General features: G+C 40.5%; 1 protein-coding gene across 9 annotated transcripts in view; it reads right to left on the bottom strand.

Annotated features, from left to right (window-relative positions):
* MYO6 (myosin VI) overlaps positions 1 to 12,706 on the bottom strand; it is a 177,170-nt gene that overhangs the window by 129,190 nt on the left and 35,274 nt on the right. For all 9 annotated transcript variants that reach the window (XM_048845884.2, XM_048845886.2, XM_048845888.2 and 6 more), the window contains exon 2: positions 4,087 to 4,224. In XM_048845884.2, the coding sequence (XP_048701841.2) occupies positions 4,087 to 4,206 (120 nt within the window). In that variant the 5' untranslated portion in view covers positions 4,207 to 4,224. The remainder of the gene's footprint in view (positions 1 to 4,086; positions 4,225 to 12,706) is intronic.

Here is a 12,706-nt window from a genome sequence, read left to right as displayed (position 1 = left end):
GCTCACTTCATCAGATGCATTCAGTGGAAAATACAGTGGGGAGATTTATATACACAGAGAACATGAAACAATGGGTGTTACCATACACACTGTAACGAGAGTGATCAGGTAAGGTGAGCTATTACAAGCAGGAGAGCTTTATTCAAGCCTAAGTTAATTGTATCCAGTTTGCAAATTAATTCCAATTCAGCAGTCTCTCGTTGGAGTCTGTTTTTGAAGTTTTTTTGTTGAAGAATTGCCACTTTTAGGTCTGTAATCGAGTGACCAAAGAGATTGAAGTGTTCTCCAACTGGTTTTTGAATGTTATAATTCTTGATGTCTGATTTGTGTCCATTTATTCTTTTACATAGACGGTCCAGTCTGACCAATGTACATGGCAGAGGGGCATTGCTGGCACATGATGGCATATATCACGTTCGTAGATGTGCAGGTGAACGAGCCTCTGATAGTGTGGCTGATATGATTAGGCCCTGTGATGGTGTCCCCTGAACAGATATGTGGACACAGTTGGCAACGGGCTTTGTTGCAAGGATAGGTTCCTGGGTTAGTGGTTCTGTTGTGTGGGGTGTGGTTGCTGGTGAGTATTTGCTTCAGGTTGGGGGGCTGGTCTGTAAGCAAGGACTGGCTTGTCTCCTAAGATCTGTGAGAGTGATGGGTCGTCCCTCAGGATAGGTTGTAGATCCTTGATGATGCGTTGGAAAGGTTTTAGTTGGGGGCTGAAGGTGATGGCTAGTGGTGTTTTGTTATTTTCTTTGTTGGGCCTGTCCTGTAGTAGGTGACTTCTGGGTACTCTTCTGGCTCTGTCAATCTGTTTCTTCACTTCAGCAGGTGGGTATTGCAGTTGTAAGAATGCTTGATAGAGATCTTGTAGGTGTTTGTCTCTGTCTCAGGGGTTGGAGCAAATGCAGTTGTATCGTAGAGGTTGGCTGTAGACGATGGATCATGTGGTGTGGTGTGGTCTGGATGAAAGCTGGAGGCACGTAGGTAGGCATAGCAGTCAGTAGGTTTCCGGTATAGGGTGGTGTTTATGTGACCATCGCTTATTAGCGCCGTAGTGCCCAGGAAGTAGATCTCTTGTGTGGACTGGTCCAGGCTGAGGTCGACGGTGGGATGGAAATTGTTGAAATCATGGTGGAATTCCTCAAGGGCTTCTTTTCCATGGGTCCAGATGATGAAGATGTCATCAATGTAGCACAAGTAGAGTAGGGGCATTAGGGGATGAGAACTGAGGAAGCATTGTTCTAAGTCAGCCATAAAAATGTTGGCATACTGTAGGGCCATGCGGGTACCCATAGCAGTGCCGCTGATTTGAAGGTCTACATTGTCCCCAGATGTGAAATAGTTATGGGTGAGGACAAAGTCACAAAGTTCAGCCACCAGGTTTGCCGTGACATTATCGGGGATACTGATGGCTTGTAGTCCATCTTTGTGTGGAATGTTGGTGTAGAGGGCTTCTACATCCATAGTGGCCAGGATGGTGTTTTCAGGAAGATCACCGATGGATTGTAGTTTCCTCAGGAAGTTAGCGGTGTCTCAAAGATAGCTGGGAGTCCTGGTAGTGTAGGGTCTGAGGAGGGAGTCTACATAGCCAGACAATCCTACTGTCAGGGTGCCAATGCCTGAGATGATGGGGCGTCCAGGATTTCCAGGTTTATGGATCTTGGGTAGCAGACACAATACCTCTGGCTGGGGTTCCAGGGATGTGTGTGTGCAGATTTGTAAATCTCCCCACTGTATTTTCCACTGAACGCATCCTATGAAGTGAGCTGAAGCTCACGAAAGCTTATGCTCAAATAAATTTGTTAGTCTATAAGGTGCCACAAGTCCTCCTTTTCTTATCACTCCATGTGTTTGCTACAGTTTTCTCTGTCATCCAGAGCCCAGATCAGAAAAATTGTCCAGGAAGAGATACATGAATTTTCTTCTTTTCTAAAGCCAGTATAATTCCTACCAAGATCCTGGAGAGAGACCTTGGGAGCACATGTAAAATAGTATGGTAATATTTGAAGTTGGGAAAAGAAAACAGCTGCCATCCATCTGCAAAACACAAGAATTGCCTGAGGATAATAAAATGGGAATGCTTTGAAGACAAGCCTCCATTCAGAACTTACTTAGATGTTTCAGACAGGGCTCTGCTCTGCTTGTCCCCGATTCTCTGAGGCTAGAAATAGCATTGGGAGCAGGTGGCAGTATTCCAATCTGAAGTAGATTTTGGATTACTTCATTCATGTCATGGTCTTTCCAGGTTGCTGAGATTGGGAATGGGACAAAGTTGCTCCTGAAATTTTTGCACAGCTTTATAGGGTCCCTCCTCACAAGTGCCAGTGAGCTCATTTGATCAAACCTATAGGTAGCCCTTTTGCTCCCAAACTGAAAGAGCCTGGCACCAATTTAGGGTCTAACTCCAGACAGAGCCATTTGGCAGACAGCTCTGAGGCAATAATGAGTAGCTAATGATCCTGCTACCACTTGCAAAGAGATATTTTCTCCTATGTACTTCACAGACTGCTTCAACTTGTCACATGACTTGTATTCCTTTCCATAATGTGTGTCAGGAGTCAAGATCATAAGTTGAATTTTCTGTTGGCTCTGAATAGCCGCAGCTTTCCATAAAGTTTATTGTACCACTAAGATAGCTCAGAACTGATTTCCCTGAGTATTTGATCCCAAGAACCAAAGCCCCATATAGCTGCATGAAACATATTTGAAGGACACTTTTTTATTCTTCTCTTTCCAAAGAGAAGTCTGTAGGACATGTAATTTTTAGGCCAAGAGGCACCATACTCACAATACTGTCCACCCATGCTAGTACTGCTTGTGAAAGCACATAGAGTTACTTAGGAATCAGATAACAATTCACATTTGTTTGTTTATTCATTCTTGCTGGCCTGAGGCTACCTGAGAGTTTCCATGGCAAATCAGGGGCTCAGATAATGCCTGCCTGGACTGGGCTGCCAGTGATGTGTCCACATATTGAGGAGGCCACTCTTTCAGGTAAAAAAAATCTCCCACAATTAGAAATTCTGAGTCCCTGTCCCCTGTGGAAAATACTCCCATTTAACTTTGGTGATGATACCAAGTTAAATATTGACCAGTGCACACTGAGGAAACTTCTAGCCTTAAAGAATGAAGGCCGGCAGAGGGTGTGGTAGAAAGAAAAACAGTGAACCAAGAGGCCCCTCAAGGCCTTCTGGTTCCTCTGCATCTACTTTCATCTGTGAGGGGAAGAGGTGGTGGTGCTGGCAAGGCTTAAAATCCTGCAACAGAAGCTTGGAGCAATAACCTGGATATTAGGGCACTGTGTCCCACAGCAGCCACTGAGAATGATGGTCAATAATTTAGGGCATGGTGACCTGCAGTGCCAGCTGCAGCCAACAGCCTAATGCTTTCCCAGGCTCATAGGAGTGACAAGAAAACCCTATTAAAACTTTCCAGGGTAGATGAGAAAGGATATATAGATAATTTATCTAGGTCATTTGCAGACTTCTTACGAGTAATTTCACAATACGCAGTATACTCCAACCTGAAAGTTCTGGTTCTGGCTCAAAGGTGTAAACAGGCTGAGGTGCCCATTGTATCTATCTGTGGCTCTTAGCATGATGAAGAATGACATCAGATGGCATTACACTTTGCTTATATTTTTATCAAGCAAAGATGACCAGCTTCCTATTCAGGTTTCTTCCTAAGATATATACCCATGTCCCCCAGAAAAGGAAGGTCTGCTCTGTCACCTCTTGACCTGTGACTAGAGAGGCATCATCTCTAAGACAGATCCTGAGCCAGCCTCAATATGGGAAAAGTAACACTGCACAGAAAGATACACACATATTCAGTTACTTACTATAGATACTTCAGACACATGGAAATCTGACAACCAGAAACTGTGTGTTTCTTGCCAGTGGGAGCCAGTATTGCAGAATTCAATATTATAATCATTTTTCTTTGTACCTGAGGAAGCTGAGGCAAAGGAAATGTTAAGTGAATTGCTCAAGTCAGACAAAGCGAAATTGACTCCCATTGTTGTGCTCTATGCATAGAACTATGTGATGGTATAGTTCTTTAAGTATTCCTTAAGCCCTTTCTTACCTTGCCTTTCTGGTTTAACGGTTCAATAGTTAAGCTGTCAGGGCCAATATCCACGATATTCCCCATCTGAAACCCATCAGTTGGGTGGGGAGCCCAAACAGGCTTCCCGTCCTCCATCATTGGAGCTATTCACTATTCCTGTAAGAAAAAAAAAACTGTATAAAAATCTGACCAACTGTATATAAACTTTAATTTGTTATTTTTAATCCAAACAGTGTATATAAAATGAGAACATGAAACACTGATTTCTAGTATTAAGTAGTTACACCCATATGTACGCCTTATTGATTAAATAACTTTGACTGTAATCTCTGTCCAAATGATCTCTGGAAACAGTTTTAGATTATGTCTTGAATTCAAAATGCACCCTTTGTTATGCAAAAACACAGGCATCTGAAAAGGCTAAATATCTAAGGCCAAAATTTTCAAACTTGGATTCCTTAAGTTAGGCACCTAAAGAAGTGCTTAATTTACAGAGTTACTCACCACGTACAATAGCAACTGAATTAAATAGGAATTTTGCCTGGATTTGGACTTTCTGAATAGGCCCAACACAATATTTTTATATACCGAATTAATCTTCATTCTGGATAACTACTTTAATACTAGATAATTTCTATTATATAGATTATAAATCAGATTTGTGGATTCCACCAAGTCTGACAGACAGATCCATTCCGGTTGCCAGTTTCTTCCTTTCCACTCAACATACATTCACACATTAAAGAGATATGCTTCAGTCATCTCTAGAGTTTCAGAGTTTGTAAAAGTATACTTCTGGTATATGATCTACTCTTTGGCCATTATCCAAAAATAACCTGCTAACCAGTAATCATTAAACTGGAAACAGATTTCAAATAAACATATAAAAACACCCATGAAGGGTACGAAAGTACACCTTAAATGAAAGGATAACTCACAAATTTTTCCCTTCCCACCCTCTTGAATTAGAGCAGTGGTTTTCATGTCTAAGATTTCCAAAGGGGTCTGTACCTCCATCTGAAATTTTTTAGGGGTCCACAAATGAAAAAGATTGAAAACCACTAGGCTAGAGGAACTTCTATACCTATAACATTCAGAGACCACTGTGAATAACTGTGTTATGTGCAAAAAGGGAGAAACTTATATGTAGGAGGTCCTCTCCCACTGGCTAGTGGCACAGCCCCAAAGAACATATTTATGAAAATATTATTTAGCTCTAAAAGCCAATTATTTTAATAACTTTGAAAAAACATCTTTACATCTTACAAACATTCGATCACCACAAACAGCTAACTGTTAAAAAATGTATACTTCTTTGGTTTTAATTACACTCAGTATTTGAAATTATATTCAAATGTATTTCTAAGTGTCCTCATGATATAGAAAGTTTCACCTAATTATAGCACAACAGTCTCATTTCTCAGATTCCACTTCCATTAGAGGATGTATTGAAATATAATGTATCTAGGATAGTTAAATTTGTAATACTACAGTAGTGCCCAAAATGTGCTGGGCATAGTAGACACACAGGAAGGCATCCCTCAACTTACATCTGAAGACACAGAGCAGATGAAATAGGACAGAGGAAATACAACATACAAAATAATCAGGGTAGCTGGTCACTGACATATTTAGTCACTTCCATGTTTTGTTTTTCTCCAAAATACTGAACCTATCCCCATCTTCCCCTCTCCCGGCCATTGTTAATGTTTCTCATTTATTCCACATCCATTTTGCTCAGTTAACATGCTAAAAAATCAATGATTTCCCCCTAAATATGTGATACTTCTAATTGCAAAACCTACAAACTCAACCCAGGACCTAGAAGTCAGGCTATGTCCTTTCTGGATTCTAATAAGGAGACTCTGCAAGACAAAATTTTTCTTTCAGGTATATCTGGTGCAACTCATCTTCACTGTGGTTGCAGAGGAATAATTTGAAGCATAATTTGAAGACAACATTGTTGCACAGACAACTGCAACTTAGTCATTCTATATTGACATTAAAGCCAGAAAGAACAATGACAATTCATTCTCTCAGTACTGTGCTGATTCTGCATGGCAGGCAGTAGTGGCTTTAAAAAAAAAAACACACACTAATGCAAGCAGATATGATTGAATAAAACACAGGAAACAGATTTGTGGAGTAAGGTGATGCTGTTTATACATAGCCTTTTCTCAAAGTAGAATTCACTTTAAAATATGTATTGTTTTTCAAGGGGAAAATGATTAAAAATTAAGACAAAGTGTTTCTATAAAAAAAGACTGAACTCTGAGGAATCTTATCAAGATTAGAGGATATCTAACATCTATATCTTAGAATGTGTGTGACACAGATATTGCAACCCCATGAAATATTTTTGCTGGCCTGTTGTATTAAATCTACAAATAGTCTATGTATGATTGTTCACGTGTGGGGGAGGGTTACCACAACTTCTCCAGAAACTAAAAACAGTAGGGGGTAATTAAGGTGAGTCACTGAGACGAAACAATTCCACTGAATTTAGCCGTATGGGGTGGAATTCTAGAGAGGCTCCCTTCAGAGGCTTATATATACACACTGATCCAACCTGGATTTTCCAGAGAAAGAGACAAAGAAAGGGTTTTTGGCATAATAGGATGAGCTTGAACTGACTCAAGGCCTTCTTTGGGGTCCAGCAAACCATCAGGACACTGGCAGAAGGATTGGAAGACTTTGGCCTACAAGCACCCCAGAAGACTGAGGACAGACTCCTGATACGTTTAGTGTGTGTTTAAATCTGTTTATTAGGATTTTTTGTGTATTGTCTCTGTAATGCTTTGACCTTAGGAAGAAGTGTGCTTGCTTAGAAAGAGCTGCGTGGTAACTTGTAACTGCTGGCGATACACTGTTCATAGCCCTCGGAGAGAGAAAGCAATGCACAGGGGCTGACCTTTACACAGACTGGCTTGCTGTGGATATCAGTGTCAGGCAAGCTGTGAAGCCTTACCACTTCCTGTGTGAAAGGAGTGGGACAAGAGTCACACAGGTGACAGCTGGAGACCTCAGACCTGACTGGGAACTCCTGGAGTGGACTATGGGGGTGGAAATACACATGCAGTTACCTTGAAACTATGACAGTGTGCATGTGGGCTTAGAGTGTATGAATCTAGAATTAAGATAAAAAAAATGAAGTTACTGGGATATATATATTATTGTAAAAATTATTAAACTTTTGTATTAAATATAACAGAAGCCTCTAATTCTATATTCTCTCATGTTCAGAGAATAAATCTTCAACATCTATCCAGCTACAGAAAAGTTTATGTTCTACAGTCAAGTTTGGTTTATGTTTACTTGAAACCTTCAGCCACATTCCATAAAGTCCACAACACCCGATTATCCTGGTCATGTGTTGTCAGCAACATACAGTAAATCCCTTAGAACAACATCTGTATTCACCCAGACTTGGCTCCTGGCCACCTGTTTTTTTGTTTTTGTTTTTTTTAACTTCTGTAAATTTGATCAAATACATACCACAGTTCTATAGGTCTTTAGATACTGTGAGCCAGTCTTGAGTCAATTGTTATGACTCAAGTCCAATTGTTATGGGTGTAGCTGCTAACCATTTATGTTTATTTATAGGCATAAGCAGACATTCATTTTCATAAGCCTATCATTTTCCTTTAAAATGCTTGCTCTCGTTGGTACTTAGTGATATGTCACACAACCATATAAAACAAGGTTTTCCCCTGTTTTTAGAGGAACACTGCCAATATTCCAGATGTAACCACGTTGCACAACAAAATACAGCTTGAAATTAACATGTATTATCTCTTAATGCTACAGTTTCCGTACGATACAGGCAGGCTTCTTATGAATTGTCTCTACTTAAATTTGAAACCCAATCCGTCAAATTAGCATCTTCAGGCTTTGACTGTTTGTTTGTTTATTCAGGCTTTTGCTTTTTCATACACTCTGCAGTCTGTTTCACGTCTTATTGGTAAATTACTGTTCAAATGTTTTGTGAACTTACAAATCCAATTCATTAACATAGTTACACCAATGATGACTAAAAACATAGTGGACAAATATTTGAAACCTGTTATCTGACCACTCAGATGATGAACATTTTTAATAACCACACTCACATCTAAAAAGAAAAGGAGTACTTGTGGCACCTTAGAGACTAACAAATGGTGCCACAAGTACTCCTTTTCTTTTTGCCAATACAGACCAACATGGCTGCTACTCTGAAAACTATCTAAAAGTCTGTGCTAATCTATCCATCTTGGGCACCAGTAATACACCCATCTCTATTAGTAGCTCAACTCTGAATTTGTACTTCTCCATCACTTGGCACATGTCACTGAAAAAAGCAAGTTGAGCAAAAAAATTTTAAACTATACTTTTGTGGTTTTAAAATAGAAAACTTTGAAATACAATCTGTATTCAATATATACAAAAACTGAGAAAACTTATATCTAAAAAGGGACACTGTCAATCATATATTTCATTGTAAAACTTTACCCTGTTGTTGTTACAAGTCACCCATAACATTACTACAACAAATGTTAAACACATCCCTCCCCTCCCCCCGTTTTTCAATTTATTTTGTGTAGGGATACTAATCAGTTTCACTATTTTGCATACCTTCCCAAGAACTGCAAGCACATTGTGACAACAGCAGCAGAACTGAAACTGAGGCCTTGTCTACACTATCGGGGTAAGTCGACCTAAGTTACGCTACTCCAGCTATGTGAATTATGTAGCTGGAATCGACGTAGCTTAGGTCAATTTACTGCAGTGTCTACTCCGCGCTGCATCAACGGGAGATGCTCTCCCATTGACTTACCTTACTCTTCTTGTTACGGTGGAGTACCGGAGTTGACTGGAGAGTGCTCTGCACTTGATTTAGCAGGTCTTCACTAGACCAGCTAAATCAAAACAGATAGCAAAGCTGGTGTGTACACAAAGGAAAGGGGAGATGAAGGATAGGCCCTAACTTCGGTGGCACTGCTCTCAAGCTCACCCTAAAGATATTTTAAAACAAAGAAATGAGAAAAAAATGTAACCATCTTTTCAATTTTTACATTTTTTAAAATTTCAGGACATTCCATTTCAAAAATCATACTATTTGATAAAGTTTTTTGTGTAAGTTTCAAAAAACAATGCAAGTTGATTGTCCCTTTAAGGGTGTGTTTTCACAATTAAAATGCAGTACAGAACTGAGCACTAATATACCTTTTCATTAACTGCCAAATTCTGTTTTTAAGATTTATATTAAAATTTGATTATACACACATTCAGCAGCAAGTCAGCCAATTTCCCCCCACCCCCCAAAGCGAAAGTTAACTTTTTAGCAATACTGACTCCTTTACTAACATTCATTCTACACTTCAATCGGAATCCAACTCCATATCTAACAGTTATTCTAATTAATTTAAGTAATATTTTTAAAATTGCCCCCTCATTTTTCCATTACATTGACCACTGCTGGTAGTTCTACTGGGAACCGGATTCTTCACTTCCTGTCCTGAATTGCTCACACAGGTGTTAAACAGAAGTAGCTATATTTCAGCAATAGGCAAAGATTTTTATACACACTTTTATATAGGATAACCTCAATTTTTTCTTTCTGTGACTGAAAACCAATTGCATGACAAAACAACAAGCACTGTTTGCTTAAAACGAATACCCAGAAGGTACCAGAATAAGCACACAAGAAAGTAGTTGACCTTACACACCAGTGATGACATCCAAAACTGATTCCTGCTAAATATGGACAACCAGCAGTAAGAAGCTTTTGAGGCAAAAAATTCAGCATCCTGGGGCCCCAGCCTATGATGGCAAAAATGCAAACATTCCCCTCAGGTAAAAATAGACCGTGAAAAAGCAACAGTATTAGCAGCTCTATTTCTTCCTCTCACAGACACTGCTTCAAAGATATTGATCTTTTAAAAAATCAGGCTGTAATATGTTGAATTTGTAAAGTGCTAAGGAATCCCTTAGGTGAAAGGCTCCCCATCTGTGTAAGTTACTACTAGAACCCTGCATAGATACAAAACTTGTATCCACATCCAATCTGCGATCCACAAACATGATCTGTGGATATAAAGCAGATATCTGCAGATTTATGGGGCTCTAGATATAAAATTTGGATCCGCATCGGTCTGTAATCCTCAAACATGGCCTGCAGATATACGCAGATTTCCACGGCTCTAGTTATTACATCATCCTACCACTTATCCATACTGAATTAAAATGTAATCACTTTTAACCTCGCTTCTGATTTCCTTCATTCTCCCACCAAGTGCTCTGTCCAACTTAACCCTAGCACATGGTGAAAGTTCTACAAACTGCAACATATAGTGTTGCAGTTTCTAACATTGTTATCAGAAGTCTGAGGTAAACACTCATGTGTGAAGTGATCTGTGAACTATCAGCTTACTACATGAAGGCACTGTACTGAATTAACTAACAAATTAACTAATTAAACCAACTGAAAAATAAAACTGGTCTGGTTGCACTGAAGGACAGATGGTATCCCATCACAATGATTCCATCCAGATACACGAACAAGCAGGTATATACAACACATAGTAAAAAAAAATGTACATGGTTACGTTTTGTTAAAGAACCTACTTTACACACATTTTATAAAACTGTACAAAAGTCTGATCTGCAATTTTCACCTGGATTAGCATGCTACAGTACTTTCGGGAAAATACTGCCAATCTCTACAACAGCAGTTCCCAGCCAATGGGAGCTGTGGAGACAGCACTCAGGGCAAGGGCAGTGCACAGAGACCCCCCTGGCTGCCCCTGCGCCTAGGAGCCGGATACTCCGGTCACTTCTGGGAGCTGCGCGGAGTCAGGGCAAGTAGGGAGCCTGTCTTAGCCCTGCTGCACGGCCGACTGGACTTTTAGCTGCCTATTAAAATCTCCTGGATTGGTTTCAGTAGCCACCAGAAGATCGATTCTGATTCCAGGAGACTCCCGGCCAAAAGGCAACCCTACCAAAAGGCAATAATTCACCTTTGCTAAATTGATCCGATTTTGTTAGTCATGAAAAACAGAGCAAAATATTTTCCATTTCATTGAAATCTACTTAAGTACACTGCACAATTGAACTGCTTTGTGAAAGAAGCTGTAGTCCAGCCTCCTTTACACCAAGCCTCTTTCCACTTTATAACCACACACACCACCACATTACTTGAGTGCCTACCCAGAGCTTTCTGGTGACTGATATAAAGGTCTAACGACAATATATTAAGACATGACAAATCCAGTCACTAATGACTAGAAGAACACCTTCTCTGCCTAGCTGCATGTACGTATTACCTTGTTGCAGGAAGGGGGTAAATCCTCTGTGGATAGGGAAGAAACCTACCCCTTCACCATAAGCTACTCAGGGCATGTCTACACTGAAATCGGATGTGTGACTGTAGCCTGTGTAGAATACCTGAACTAGCTTTAATCTAGTTTGCTCCAGCACCATAATGGAGGGTGAAGCCTGGGCTGTAGTACTGTAATAGTACAGCATGCACTCCAGCAAGCCAGCTGAGTACAACACAGGGAGCCTGGGTACATACTTGGAGGTAACTGGCCGATAAAGTTAGAGAGTTTAAGGCCAGAACTGTTTATCCAGTCTGACCTTCTACATACCACAGATTACCAACACCACCCAGCGCACATTAAACCCAACAACTGAAACGAGACCAAAGTATTAGAACCTACAGGAGACTAGACTATTGTGTTACAGGCAGAGAATGGGAGAGACCAAAGTTCACCAGCTGCAGAGGCCCCTGCAATGGCAAAGAAATGATTAAGTGAGAGATAGCCAGACAATCCTGGCAAGTAATCTGCATCCACACATTAGAGAGAAAGATGGGGAAATAAAACCCTGTCTTGCCAATCTGACCTTGGGGGAAATTTCTTCTTCATCCCTCAGTTAGACTCTGAGCAAGTATCAGCCAGCCAACCACCTTAGAAAGAGAATGCTTGGTGCCATTTCAGAGCCTTGGCCCACTGCATCCAAAGTTTATCTCCAACCATGGCCATCCCTGATGCTCCAGAGGAAGGAAATATTTTAAAAACCGAGAATACCTGGGGGAAAATACATTCCTGACTGCAGCAGGTGGCCAGCTGAAGCCCTGAAGCATGAGCTTTTATGAGCATAAATGGGAAGTGAGCTCCAGGGCTGTTGGGCCCTGCTCCCTACCATCACAAGCTACCCCATCTTACAATCACACTCAGATGTTTGTCCAGTTCTTGCTGAAAAATAATTATTTGCCCCCTGCAACTCCTATTGGAAGGCTGTTCCAGACCCTCACCTCTCTGATGGTTAGAAACCTTCTATGTTCCAGCCAGAATTTATTCATGGTCAGTTTATATCCATAGTTTTTGTGCCAGCGTTGTCCTTTAGCTTACATAGCTCTTCACCCTCCCTGGTATTTACCCCCCTTCTTGTATTTCTAAAGAGCAATCATATCCCCTCTCTGCCATCTTTTTGCTAGACTAAACAAGTCAAGCTCTTCCAGTCTCCTTTCAAGACAGGCCCTTCATTTCCTTGATCATCCTAGTATCTCTTCTCTGCACCTGTACCAGTCTGAATTCATCTTTCCTCAACATGCATGACCAGACCTGTACACACTATTCCAAATGAGATCTTTGCAGTG

The sequence above is a fragment of the Caretta caretta genome, chromosome 3 (genome assembly GCF_965140235.1).
Source record: "Caretta caretta isolate rCarCar2 chromosome 3, rCarCar1.hap1, whole genome shotgun sequence".
Classification (NCBI taxonomy): domain Eukaryota; kingdom Metazoa; phylum Chordata; order Testudines; family Cheloniidae; genus Caretta; species Caretta caretta.
Note: the sequence above shows the minus strand (reverse complement) of the source record. Positions and strands in the feature narration are given on the sequence as shown.